General features: G+C 36.0%; 1 protein-coding gene across 6 annotated transcripts in view; it reads left to right on the top strand.

Moving 5' to 3' along the window:
* Positions 1 to 14,938, top strand: part of LOC115209732 (transmembrane protein 245) — a 482,091-nt gene that overhangs the window by 58,013 nt on the left and 409,140 nt on the right. For all 6 annotated transcript variants that reach the window (XR_004998339.1, XM_036501362.1, XM_036501365.1 and 3 more), the window contains exon 2: positions 1,737 to 1,968. Coding sequence is in view for 5 of the 6 variants with exons in the window: in XM_036501362.1 (XP_036357255.1) it covers positions 1,737 to 1,968 (232 nt within the window). In the remaining variant the exon portion in view is untranslated. The remainder of the gene's footprint in view (positions 1 to 1,736; positions 1,969 to 14,938) is intronic.

Below are 14,938 nucleotides of genomic sequence, written 5' to 3'. Positions count from 1 at the left end.
CGCAATTGGACAAGCGGCGGTAATGACCACACGGTCGCGGTTGCCGTATGTGTGTCCGTGTGTTACACACGTGGCTGAGGTGGTGGTCAACGGCTAATGAGTTCAGAACCAAAGCCTTGTGAGTGGATTTGGTAGATGGAAACTGAAAGAGAGAAAGAGAGAGAGACTGATAGAATAAGTACTGGGGTCGATTTGTTTGACTACAGATGCTGCTCCAGCATGGCTGCAATCAAGTGACTGAAACAAATAAAAGTATAGCTGCAACACTCGAACCACTTGATCACATGTTTTCAAATACCCCCCCCCCCACACACACACATATGTTATAAATATGCACAAACAAAGGCAATGAAGATTTTGTTGCAAGATTGATCACTTTTCATATATTGTGTGTCATATATTTAATTAACGGAAACAAAGGAATCCAAAGAATTAGCGAGACTTTGGGATGAGAAAACTCTTGAGAAACATCAGTGATATTGTGAAAGTCTACAAGTGAAGACTGATGGCTGTATTAAATATACAGTTAATTGCTTGGTGATTAAAGTGATCAGGAAGGCAGTAAGTGAGGTGGATGGTGTGGGTGTCGCTGGTAGTGAAGGTGATTGTGATGGTATTGTTGTTTAGCCCAGTGTCAGCCTTGATCAAGGCAACCTATGATCAAAGATGGCTCAGCCATGACCAACTCTTTCTTTTTACAGTTGCATGTTTTAGATATGGTTATATGGTGCAGTCTGATGACTGCAAGTTTGCCTAGAAGCTATAAGTAACCACAAGAAAAGTCTGTAGTTTATATTACTTTAGCAATGATATTAGGTAGGGTGTTGGGTGAAGCTGAAATTACATTATATTATAGTTCATATTACTTTATACAGGTACAGTGATGGCTGTATGTACAGGTGCAGAGTTAGCTACGTGGTTAAGAAGCTCACTTTGCAGCCATATGTATTGGGTTCAGTCTCTCTGCATGGCTCCTTGGGTAAGGGTCTTATACTACAGCCCAGGCTGACCAATGCCTTGTGAATGAATTTTGACAGAAACTATGGCAGTCCATCACGTATATGCATCTCTGTATGTGTGTGTGTGTGTGTGTGTGTGTGTGTGATTGATTCTGTGTTTGTCATCCCACCGCTACCACTTGACAACTGGTATTGGTTTGTTTATATCCCCTAACTTAGCAGTTCACCTAAAGAGTACTGGGGTCGATTTGTTTAACTAAAACTTTCCAAGGTGGTGCACTCTCTCTCTCTCTCCTCTCTCTCTCTCTCTCTCTCTCTCTCTCTCTCTCTCTCTCTTACACATATATGCACATATATGACAGACTTCTTACAGCTTATGTCTACCAAATCTACTCACAAGGCTTTAGGTGGAAGACATTTGCCCAAGCTGCAGCAGAGTGGGACTGAACCCAAGATCACATGGTTGGGATGCAAGCTTCCTAGCAACCATGTTAATATCTTGCCTACATGTCTACCATATTTATCTACTATTTCTGAATGCCTTGTTCACATATTCTTCTTATTCATCTGTATTCTCTTAACGCCCATGTTTTCCATATTTATCCATGTTTTCTTAACCTCCAGGTCCCATGTTGTACACATTTTTTTGCATCTCTTGCCAATCGATACATTTTTCATATTCATGAAATATTTTCTCAAGCATTTTCATTATCTTACCTATGTTTTTAAATTCATATATTCTAAATATTTAAAAAGTGTTTCTATTTCTTCTGTCAGATATGGACTGTCGTACTGGGCTATGTCATAATGATAGCATTGTACTGGAAACCAGAAAACAACAAACAGCTACAATATTTATCCATTCCTGTATGGGTATTGTTTGTGCTTCATCTCTGTTCTTCTGCTGGCTCACTCAGTGCACCAATCTTCATTCTGGCAGTGGCTATGCTGGCTATTGGCTATGTGTCAGAGGTGAATCAAGCAAAAGCAGAAAAGGGTGAAGTCTCAGGTAATCACAATTTATCATTTTTTATCATTTGACCTAGTGGTTTTCAACCAAGGTCCATATAGCCCCTGGAGGTTCATATAAGACTTTTGGTGGGCCATGCAAGCAAAATAGTAATTTAGGGATCCACATTATTATTTTAAGGGTCCATGAAAATTTTTGCCTTAGATGTATTTATTGCAAAAAACAACTTGTTTTTTTTCTCTAATGTTTTACATAGTTCCACCTACACAAGTTAATGTGTGAAAAACATAACAGAAATTTTGAAAGAAGTATCTGTAAAATTAGGTTTTGAACTTCAAGTAGCAATGGGAGTCCACTAGAGCAAAATAGTAATCAAAGAAGTAACAAAAAAAACAGGTGAGAATCACTGATCTACATCAAGATATATAATTTTGGAGAAAAGTCACTAAAATTTAAATCATCATCATCATCATTTATTGCAAGAAACAACTAGGTTTCTTTCTCTAACACTTAACAGTTGAACATGTTTCTTGCTAATATATGCAGGTGAACGTGTGAAAAACAAAATAGGAATTTTGAAAGAAGTATCTATAAAACTAGTTTTTAAAACATCAAATGGCTATGGAGTCTACCAGAATAAAATAGTAATGAAAGGGGTCTGTAGGTAAAAAGTGGTTGAGAACCACTGATTTAACCTTTTAGCATACAAATTAGTCTCTCTAATGTATTACTTATTATTTACACATTTTAAAAATTAATTTTGCATTACCTCATAGCTTTGAGATTTTGATGATGAAATTGATTATATTTAGAATGACATTGTAGGGTTAGTGTGAGAGGCCAGATCCGACTAGTTTGAATATAAAACAGGTAGAATATTTAGGTTGAATTTGGCCTGTTTGAATGCTAAAATGTTAACTGAGTGTATTATTGCAAAATTCATTTATACTCTTCCCTTTAGTTGATGAATTACCACTTGTGGCTTTCTTAACAACACAGTGCTCTTGTCATAGAATTTTTGTGGAAGAATATGGAATGGGGTTTTCCCATTGCCTTCCTCCGGATGTTATTTTTTAAAAACACATTATCTTGTCAGCTATTGTCAATTCTGAGAGAGAATGAGAGGGAGAGGGAGAGAGAAAGAGAGAGATTGTGTGTGTGTGTGTGTGTGAATGCGCATGTGCATGTGTGAGAGATAAAAGAGAAGAAAGAGAAATTGGTCCCAGGGTACTTTATTAATGTTAAAGGATGAAAGGCAAAGTTGATCTTAGCAGAATTTGCAGTCAGTGTGTGTGTGTAGAGAGAACTGGAACAAATACCACAAGGCATTTTATCCAATGCTGTGACAACTTTTTCTTATTTGCCATTTTATTTAAACTCTAGCATGAAGTTGAGCTATCCAGTAAATCTCTCCTGAAAAATAAGTACAGAATGGTCAGCTTACTATACTTACAAGCACTCACGCATATGCATGCATCGAAAATTAACTGTATTCTAGAATATATGTCCATGTAGATCACCATCATCATCACCTTAATAATAATAATAATAATAATATAATAATAATAATAATAATAATAATGATAATAATAATAATAATTATAATGTTTTATGACATATATATTTGATGTTATTCAATATCTCCAGCTCTGTATGATTCTATTTAATATGTTTGTACAGCTATATACATTTGAGGCTATTCAATATGTCCAAGCACATATACTCAAAGCTTTTCTATATTTCAATATCTCTTATTATACATTCAATGATATTCAATATATCTGTCCAAATATATATGATGTTATTCTTGATATCAAGCTTCGTCCTATATTAGATTTAATAGCCATTGCTATCAAAAGTAGTCCGTCCATTTCTTTTATTCTCTATAGATAGCTGAGGTTCTGTACAAGCTAAAAAACTGGAGTGCAGTGTACTTATCGTTTATATAGCTGAATAATAATGGTACTAAGAACAATATTAAGGACTTTTCAACAAGGAGGCAGGTGTGATTGTGTGGTAAGAAGCTTGTTTCTTAACCACATGGTTCTGGGTTCAGTCCCACTGTGTAGCACCTTGGCTGAGTGTCATCTAGTATATCCTTGGGTCAACCAAAGCCTTGTGAGTGGATTTGGTAGATGGAATCTGAGAGACGTCCTTCATATATATGTGTATGTGTGTCTTTATGTCAGTTTTGGTATGCTTACATCCCCATAACTTAGCAGTTCAGCAAAAAAGACTAATAGAATAAGTACCAGGCTTAAAAAACAGAATGAAAGTACTGGGGTTGATTTATTCAACTAAAAATTCTTCAAGGTGGTGCCCCAGCATGGCAGCAGCCTAGCGACTGAAACAGTAAAGGATAAAAGATGTGGTAAGAAGTTTGCTTCCCAACCACATGGTTCCAGGTTCAGTCTCACTGTGTGACACCGTGGGCAAGTGTCTTCTACTATAGCTTCAGGCTGACCAAAACCACGTGAGTGGATATGGTAGAAGGAAACTGAATAAAGCCTGTCATATGTGTGTGTGTGTCTGTGTGTATCTTTGTGTCTGTGTTTGTTTCTCCCACCTACTGCTTGACAATTGGTATTGGTGTGTATATATTTCCATAACTTGTGGTTTGGCCAAAGAGACCGATAGAATATGTACCAAACTTTAAAAAAAAAAAAGAAAAAAGTCCTGGGGTCAGTTTATTCAACTAAAAATTCTTCAAGCCAGAGCTCCAACATGGCCACAGTCCAATGACTGAAACCAGTAACAAATAAAAGATAAAAGATAACTACAGCAATAATAATAATTGTTTCTAGTTTAGACACAAGACTAGAATTTTTGAGGAGAAGCAGGTTATTCCATTAGCATTGATCCTAGTACTTGACTGGTACTTCATAAGGGTGACAACCAAAGTTGACCACAGTGTTATTTGAACTCAAAATGTATAGAGTAGCAACAAGTACTGCGAAGTATTTTTCCCAATGTTGTAACAATTCTGTCATTCCACCACCCTCAGTTGTTTCTAATTTAAGGAAAATGCTGCTAATTTTGAAGGGAGAGGAATAGTCAAATACATTACTGCTTCTTGATTGGCACTTTATTTTATCAAACCTGGAAAGATAACAGTCAAAGTTGACCTTGGCAAGATTTGAACTGAGAATATGAAGCACCAGGAACACATGCTACAAAGTATTTTGTCTAACATTCTATTAATTCTAACAAGTCAATAATAGTAATAATCCTTTCTACTAAAGGCACAAGGCCTGAAATTTTGGGGGAGGGAACTAGTCAATTATTTTGACTCCAGTGTTTCACTGGTACTTAAATTATCAACCCCAAAAGGATGATCGGCAAAGTCAGCCTTGATGAATTTGAACTCAGAACGGAGCGACGGTCAAGATACCGCTTAGCATTTTATCCAGCAAACTAACAATTCTGCCAGCTCACTGTCTTAAGTAATAATAATAATGATGAGGATTTTGCCACAAGGGCAGCCATTTTGGGGCAGGGGATAAATCAATTACATCAACCCCAGTGTTTCACTGGTACTTAATTTATCAACCCCCAAAAGGATGAAAAGTAAAGTCAACCAGTGAACTAATGATTCTGTCAGCTCACCAACTTAAATAATAACAACGACTATTATTATTATTATTATCATTATTTTTATTATTATTATTATTATTATTATTATTATTATTATTATTATTATTATTATTTCAAATTTTGGCACAAGGCCAGCAAGTTTAGGGGGAGGGTTTAAGTCAATTACTTCAACCCCATTTCACCGCCTTAATAACCACTAGACACAAGGCCTGAAATTCGGTGTAGTGGTAGGGCTAATTAATTATATTGATCCCAGTTCTTAACTAATACATTATGTCATTGACTCCAAAAAGATGAAAGGCAAAGTGGACCTCAGCAAAATTTGAACTCAGAACATAAAAACAGACAAAATGCTGCTATGCATCTTGTCTAGCATGCTAATGATTCTTCTAGCTTGTCACCTTAATAATTATAACAAGAGCACCCAGAGAGTGCAAACCTCCACCAAGGCAACACCAACATCCTTTCAATGATTAACCAGAGATGATTTTTAAAATGTGAATATCTGAAATAAACTTAACTGCTCTCACAAACAAGAATACTAAAAAGGAACCCAGCTGCTCTCAAAAATTAAGTAAAAAAACCCAGAAAAATAATCCAGAATCTTTGTCCCATACCTGATCAATCCCAATGGTAGTCATGGAATGTGAAGGTGGGTGTGTGAGCTGTGTTTGTAATGCTGTGTGTGTGTCATCTATAGAGAAAAATTTATCCATGCATGAAAGAAAATGGAAAGGACCTGCATACAGTGCTGTTAACAGAGATTTAACAACATCGTTGCACACAAAAATCTGAGTCCAAGAAGTAAAGCTTCCTCTAAGGCAGAGCTAGAAATGCGATTGTCAAGTAGGTAAAAGGTTTTAAACAGGAGTGATATATTCAAAATTAGTAAAACTAAAAACTATCAAGAATAAATTAAATCTATTATTGTTACTGAATATGTTAGTGTTATTTCATTTCTGAATGGTTTTGCTGCTGTTTGTTTATGTAGTTTGATTTCTTTATCCATCAGTTTCCACTAAGATAAAAACACGAGTAAAATTAATAATAGAGAAATGAAAATAAAACTTTGGAAACAGCAATGCTGCCATAACTTACGTGGAAACCATGAGTGTGCTTTCAAGGAAGATAATCAGAGAAAGACTTGAAAGTTAACCTAAGATTGTAATACTTCATGTAAAGTAAATATAACAAATAATCCAGAATCCTTGTCCGACACCAGATTGATCCAAAAATCTAATCAGTTTGTGCCAGTCACGAGGCCAAATATCTCTGATAGTTTCATCTGAATCCATTCAGTGGTTCTTGAGATATTTTATCCATGGACAAACAAACAAATCAACATGTCTGAAAACAATTCCTCCACCTTCGCTAAGGTGGAGGTAATAATAATCCTTTCTACTCTAGACACAGGGCCTGAAATTTGAGGGAAGGGATAAGTCAATTACACCAATTCCAATGCTCCACTAGTACTTATTTTATTGACCCCAAAAGGACAGGAAAAGTCAACTCTGGCAGAATTTGAACTCAGAACTTAAAGATGGTTGAATGCTGCTAAGTATTTCACCTGGCATGCTAATGATTTTGCCAGCTCGTCGCCTTAATAATGATAATAATTTCTTGCACATTTAATAGTAATGATGGTTTCTGCCATAGACACAAGACCACCAATTTGTGGTATAGTTGCTTATATTGATCTCTTTAATTGAATGATGATAATAACGGTATTAAAATTGATTACTAACATAGGCACAAGGACGTAAATTTTAGGAGAGGGACATTGATCAAATTAACTGCAGTACTTTACTGGTATTTATTTTTATGAACCGCAGAAAGATGAAAAGCAAAATCAACTTCAGAAAAATAATAATGATGGTAATGATGATGAGGATGATGATGATGAAAACAACAACAATTTCTAACACAAGTAAAAGATCACAAAATTGACAGTGGGTAATCATTTCGATATATGATTGCTACTTGTTTTGATAATGCCAGAAAGATGAAAGTTAAAGCTGACAACATCACTAGAATTAAACTGAGAATGTAAAAGGCAAAATGCAAGGGCAGGAAAAGGAGGTTACTAAGAGGAAGGGGGGGGAAAGGTGTAGAGTTGGATGGGGAGTCAAAGGGATATAGTAAGATGAGAAAGAAATGTATGAAATTAAAAATAAAAAAAAAAAATGAAAATTAGAGGCTGAACAGGTTAGTGGCCAGTTGAATTAGATACAGGCAGCAGGTAAGGAAACTAAATAGGAATAAATTGTAGAAGCAAATAATAATTTGCAGCCACATAGTTGGGGTTCGGTCCACTGCACAGCATCTTGAGCAAGTGTCTTTTACTATAGCCCCAGGCCAACCAAATCCTTGTGTGCAGATTTGGTTGACAGAAACTGAGAGAAACCTTTTACACACACACACACACACACACACACATGTATCAAATATTATATCATACCCTGATACTCTATGAATTGAAATCCCTGTTAACAGGCTCATCATCAAAATAAAATGAATATGAGCTTGCCAGGATTCGAACCTGGAATCTTTTTATCCATATTCAGAAATGTTATCCATTGCACCACAAGCTCTGCTGACATAAACATGCTAACACCAGTTGTCAAGCAGTGGAGTGGAGACAAACACACACAAAGAACACAGATATATACTCTGTGAAGTGGTTGGCATTAGGAAGAGCATCCAGCTGTAGAAACCATGCCAAAACAGACAATGGAACCTGGTGCAGCTCCCCAGCTTACCAGTTTTCAGTCACACTGTCCAACCTATGGCAGCATGGAAAACAGACGCTAAATGATGATGATGATGATGATGGTATGAAGGGTTTCTTTCAGTTTCTATCTACTGAATCCACTCAAAAGGCTTTGATCAGCACAAGGCTATAGTAGAAGACACTTGCACAAGGTGTCACTCAGTGGGACTGAACCTGGAACAATGTGGTTGGAAAGCAAGCTTCTTACCAGACAGCCATACCTGCATCTATAGTGGGAGCATACAGTGAATAAGTCTATCATACTTCTGTATCACAAAGAATATATATTTCTTTACTACCCACAAGGGGCTAAACACAGAGGAGACAAACAAGGACAGACAAAGGGATTAAGTTGATTACAACGACCCCAGTGCGTAACTGGTACTTTATTTATCGACCCCGAAAGGATGAAAGGCAAAGTCGACCTCGGCGGAATTTGAACTCAGAACGTAACGACAGACGAAATACCGCTTAGCATTTCACCCGGCGCGCTAACGTTTCTGCCAGCTCGCCTATATCACAAAGAATATAGAGTTAGAACAAGCAGCCACTCATAAAACCTTTGTTCTAGCCAAATATTGAACTCCAAGCTTCTTGAAGCTATTTCTTGTACTAACATGAAAAGCAATGGGTGTAAAATAGTCAGAGAGTATTTGGAGAAGATATATTGTTTACGCAGTGTAAAATACATGTCAGATGTCTGAGTAAAATTTGTGCTGGTGTATTTTCCTGTTCAGCCTCTTCATCAAATTGGATATTTCCATTTTCTATAGATTATTACGATTGAAAGACATGGTAAGCTGGCAGAAACAATAGATTATTGGCCAAAATGTCAGTCAAGGTTACAACCATACAACAAACAGTGTATGCTTGATTAGACCAAAAATACATATGTATGTATGTGTTTATGCACGTGTGTGTGTGTCTGTGTGAGTGTGTGTGTCTGTATAAAAAAAATATATATAATGTACATATATAGAAATATATATCTGTATATATTTGTATATATGTGTATATGTATATACATATGTGTGTGTATATATATGTATGTATATATGTGTGCATATATATAGTGTACATATATATATATGTACATCTGTAAATATTTGTATATATGTATAATATGTATATACATATATGTATATATGTGTGTGTATATATATATATATAATATATATATATATATATACATATATACACACTCATGCACATATACACATATACATATACACACATATACATATGTACATGCATACTTATATACATAAATGTGTGTGCACGCATGCACATATGTGTGTGTGTACAATAGTGGAAAATGAATATTCTGAACACACCAAGGACTTTGTTGAAAAAATACCATCATTGTACTCTTAAATCAATTTGCTAGAATCCAAACTGCAACAGGTCATGCACTTGTTATTTGAGCAGCAGCTTGGCTTTTATTCTGAAAAAATGCTCAATGTGGAACTAAAAAAAGGAAAAGAATCTAAATCTATATTTTATCACAATAAAAAATACTTACTGCATTTTTTACTGCTTATTATTGGGTTTAGAATATATATATATATATATATATATATATATATATATATATATATGTATATGTATGTATGTATGTATGTATAATTTTCATCATTATTTTTCTCATGCTTTTTCTTCTCCTCCTCATCATCATCCTGATCATCAACTTTCACTCCATTTTTATTGTTGGCTGCTTTTAGATAGGTCTTTGCAAAGCAGTATCTTATGGCCAGATACCCTTCCTGAAGCTATTTTTTTGTCTCTTACAACAACAACACACACACACACACACACACACACACATGTATGTATGTATACATTCTTTTATTCTTTTACTTGTTTCAGTCATTTGACTGTGGCCATGCTGGAGCACAACCTTGAAGAATTTTTTTAGCTGAACAAATTGAACCCAGGACTATTTTTTTAAAGTATAGTACCTATTCTATCGGCCTTTATTGCCAAACTGCTAAGTTATAGGGACATAAATGCACCAACACCAATTGTTGAGCTGTGAGGGGGGAACAAACACAGACACAAAGACACACACACACAGATATAGACATGCGTATGTATATATATATACATATATATATATATATACATATATATATATATATATATATACGACGATCTTCTTTCAGTTTCCATCTACCAAATCCACTCATATGTCTTCAGTCAGCTCAAGGCTATAGTAGAAGATACTTGCCCAAGGTGTCACACAGTGGGACTGAACCTGGAACCATGTAGTAGGGAATCCAGTCATCAAGCTGTGAGGGTTGAACAAACATGGACACGAAGACACACACACACACATGCACATACACACACACACACACACACACACACACACACATATATATATATTTGATGGGCTTCTTTTAATTTCCATCTACCAAATCCACTCACATGTCTTTGGTCCACCTGAGGCTATAGCAGAAGACACTGAACCTGGAACCATGTGGTATGGAATCCAGCTTCTTACTACACAGCCACATCAAAATACATAAAGATATAACATAAATACACACACATGTGTTGTGTTTGTATATATATGTAATGAACTCTCCCATCATTAGACAACATATGATTTTCCTGCAATTTCTTGCTGAGCAACCACACAGATGATTTGTTTATAGTAATCAAATGTTTGTGTTCATATAAGCTCACTCCCTCCATCAAACTGACATTAACTGTACAGGTGTATGACATGCTACATGTCAGATGATGAAATTTTGCAGAGCAATGTAAAATGAAGTGTTTTGCTCAAAAACATAATGCATCAGCCAGTCTTGGAATCAAAACCACAATCTTGCAATCATGAGTGCAACACCCTAATCACTAAGCCTTGGGCCTTCATATGTGTATGCATGTGTGTGTGTTCACTTATCTCAGGGGAATCCCAACACATATATAAACTTATACTACACATATACACACACTAACCCTGTACATACTCATAACTTTTATTATTAAATTGCTAAATTGCTGGCCAAGGCAGTGAGCTGGTAGAATCATTCACACACTGCATAAAATGCTTAGTGGTATTTCCTCCTTCTTTACATTCTGAGTTCAAATTATGCCAAGGTCAACTTTGCCTTTCATCCTTTCAAGGTCAATAAAATAAATACCAGTTGAGCACTAGGGTCAATGTAATTGATTTTCCCCCATCGTCCGAAATTGCTGGCCTTGTGCCAAAATTTGAATTCATATTTTAAATTGCTTCCTCAACCTAAAAGCTTTGGTTGCAGTATTCTTTACTCCAAATTTATTTCATACTTGGATTAAATTTACTGTGCATTTCTCTATGGTTGTTAAAATATGTATCTGCAGTGCACTGGAATCACTTCTATCAGTTATACCAAATCCACATAAGAACTAGTGTCAATGATAAATTGTCATATTAAGCCTACCACTCCAAACTAGAGGTATTTAAAGACCAGAAAGAAGGTGATGAAAAGGCATTGTGTTTGGTTTATCATCCCAAGCTAAAGGCATTGGAAGACCGAGGATTGATGTTAAACAGAGTGATGTGCTAAGTCCACAACCCCTTGCCAAAGGTCAGCTGGAGGGATTTTAGAATGTGTGTAATGATGGTACAAATTATTTAACAAAAAAAAAATTACATTTGATTTGTGTTCATCAGCATCCTCACAATTGCAATTGTCATCATTGTTGCTGTCGCCTCCACCATGATTCTCACCACGATCATCACCACCACACTAGCATCACCATTGTCATTGTTGTCATCATCATCATCATCATCATCATCATCAATGACCCAACAAAGAAGCTTCTATGTGGTCACTTCCCTGCTAAAAATAGAAACCAAATCTCTCTCAAATCACTCCTTACCCTCCTTAAAAAAATGGACACATTAGGTATAATGTAGTCTTAGATATTTTATCTATAAAAATAAGACAGGATCATCACAACTGTAATAAGTCACCAGTGCCAGTGACATGTAAAAGGTACCCACTACACTCTTGGAGTGGTCAACATTAGGAAGGGCATCCAGCTGCAGAAACCAAGCTAAATCAGACTGGAGTCTGATACAGCTCTCCAGCTTCCCAGTTCCAGTTAAACTGTCTAACCCATGCCAGCATGGAAAACAGACAATAAGTGATGATGATAGTGATAATGATCTGCTCAATCAAGGCTGACCTAGGGCTAAACAACAAAAACAACAACAACCATCAATATCTTAAAGCCAGTTTTATTTATTAAGCTGGTATGGGTTGGACCAAGTCTGCCATGTTGTTTATTGCTACTCATCTGTTTTCTTATTATATCAACTAGAGGGTCAGTATCCTGAGCCCTGTCTCTTCTGTGAATACATGTCTCAAGCAATATTTGTAGATGACCGTTGTGGTTGGGCAATAAAAGACACATCCAACCCTCAGCTCCCTACTCTCACAAGCATGCATACACTTTACAGATGAACACACATGCTCGCACACAAGCTCATGTCGATTTTCAGACATACAAATGTACTTATAGGTAGTCATAGATGCATGCTTACACACACTTGCAGACATGCATTCATGCACAAATATACATGCATGCAGTCCAAACAATTATGCACTCACAAAAACGAAAACCAACACACATACACACTCATCCAGACAAGCATGCACATATTCACAGATATATAAGCACACATACAGGCATATACTGACACACATGAACTCTTCAAGAAAAATACTATTCAGCTCATAAGGTGCAGGAATGGCTGTGTGGTAAGAAGTTTGCTTCTCAACTACATGGTTTTGAGTTCAGTTCCCGTGTATGACATCCTGGGCAAGAGTCTTCTACAATAGGCTCCAGTTGATCGAAACCTTGTGAGTGGATTTGGTAGACAGAAACTGAAAGAAGCCCTTTGTATGTGTGTGTGTATGTGTGTGTGTGTGTGTGTGTGTGTGTGTGTGGTGTGTGTGTGTGTGTGTGTGTGTGTGTGTGTGTGTGCATGTATTTGTCTGTCTTTGTGTCTGTGTTTGTCCCCCACCACTGCTTGACAACCAGTGTTGGTATGTGTACATTCCTATAACTTAGCAGTTCGGCAAAAGAGATCAATAGAATAAGTACTAGGCTCTAAAAAAATAAGTCCTGAAGTCAGTTTGTTCAACTAAAACTCTTTAAGGAGGTGCCTCAGCATGGCTACAGTCAAATGACTGAAAGAAGTAAAAGGTAAAAGATATATGTGTATATATATGTGTGTGTGTGTGTGTGTGTTAATATCTCCTTACCTTGACATTGAATGTTAGTTGTAAATGAGTGTCATTGTCTACAAGTGGTGTCCTTCATGTCCAATCTCCCATGAAATCATGTCTGGTCATGAGGAAATACTACCTTACTTGGAATCTGGTGAGGGCTGGCAACAAGAAGAGCATCTGGCCATAGAAAATCTGCATCAACAAAATCCAGCTGACCCATACAAACATGGATAAGTGGATGTTAAAGACAAGGACAAGGATAATGACATCTCATTGCAATGACTTTCGTCTTTTGTTAAGAAAATTTGATGTTGTAATCAATGTTTTTTTTTTTTTTTGGAATATTCCCATGAACTGTTGATTATATTTTCTAAAATCATTTTAGTTGTTATTTACTTTCTGATTTGTTCTGCATTGTATTATATTTCATCATAAATCTATATAATGTATAACTATATTATAAGTTTGTTTGCCATAGGGAAGACAAATGAAAATGTGTCTATTATCTAATTTTAACAAATAACAATCTCATATACTAAATATATAAAAAAAATAATAATACAAGAGTCTGAGAAAACTAGTGTCTGCATTGACAAAAATTGGTTAACAAAGTTTGTAAGTTTGAAGAAGTGTGTATGGTTTGAGGGAATACTAATGTTTTGGGGCAGGACTATTTGGAGTAGAAAATGAAATTGCTTTTGACTGTACTTAATAAACCATTTTGTTGAAAATAATTGCATACTTATTTTCTTTTTTATTCTCTTTTTTTTCTTTTGTCTGTTTCTGAAGAAACAGCCCTACCCCAAAAGTTAGTATCCACAGCTCCCTTGACATACAAATTTATTCAAGTTTATCAGCATTACTAACTGATATTTGCTGAAGTGGTTCACCACTAGTTAGTTACACTGATCTCTGGGTTTCATGCCTAGCCAGATTAAACACAGGCAACCTTTATATGAGAAGTGGGCTGCATGAGACATAGCTCATCATCAAGCAGACTGCACTTTTTTTTTTTTTAATTCAAGGTAATTTTTCATTAGGTCTGCCAAACAGAAAATCTTGCATGTTACATGTGGCCCGTAGGCTACTGGTTGCCCATAATATTGTTAGATGGTTACTTCTAAAATTCAGTGACATGAATTTTGGTAATAGAAATAAAAATAAAAATAATGATAATGATGTAATTATTTATTTTTTGTTGTCATAATTTGCTCAAACCTGTTTGGATTTGCTCAATTTGATTATGACCCCCACCCAACTCAATCTTGAACTGTATTCAGGAGGTCAGCTGTTTGACATCCCCTGTCTATACGCTGCTAGTTGATGAAGATTTTTGCAGGACAGTTGACAGTATGTATCTGTGCTGGGGTGTGCATAAGAGTACATCCTTATTTGAGCAGAATAACCTTTGTGA

This window comes from Octopus sinensis, linkage group LG3, assembly GCF_006345805.1.
Source record: "Octopus sinensis linkage group LG3, ASM634580v1, whole genome shotgun sequence".
Lineage (NCBI taxonomy): Eukaryota > Metazoa > Mollusca > Cephalopoda > Octopoda > Octopodidae > Octopus > Octopus sinensis.
Note: the sequence above shows the minus strand (reverse complement) of the source record. Positions and strands in the feature narration are given on the sequence as shown.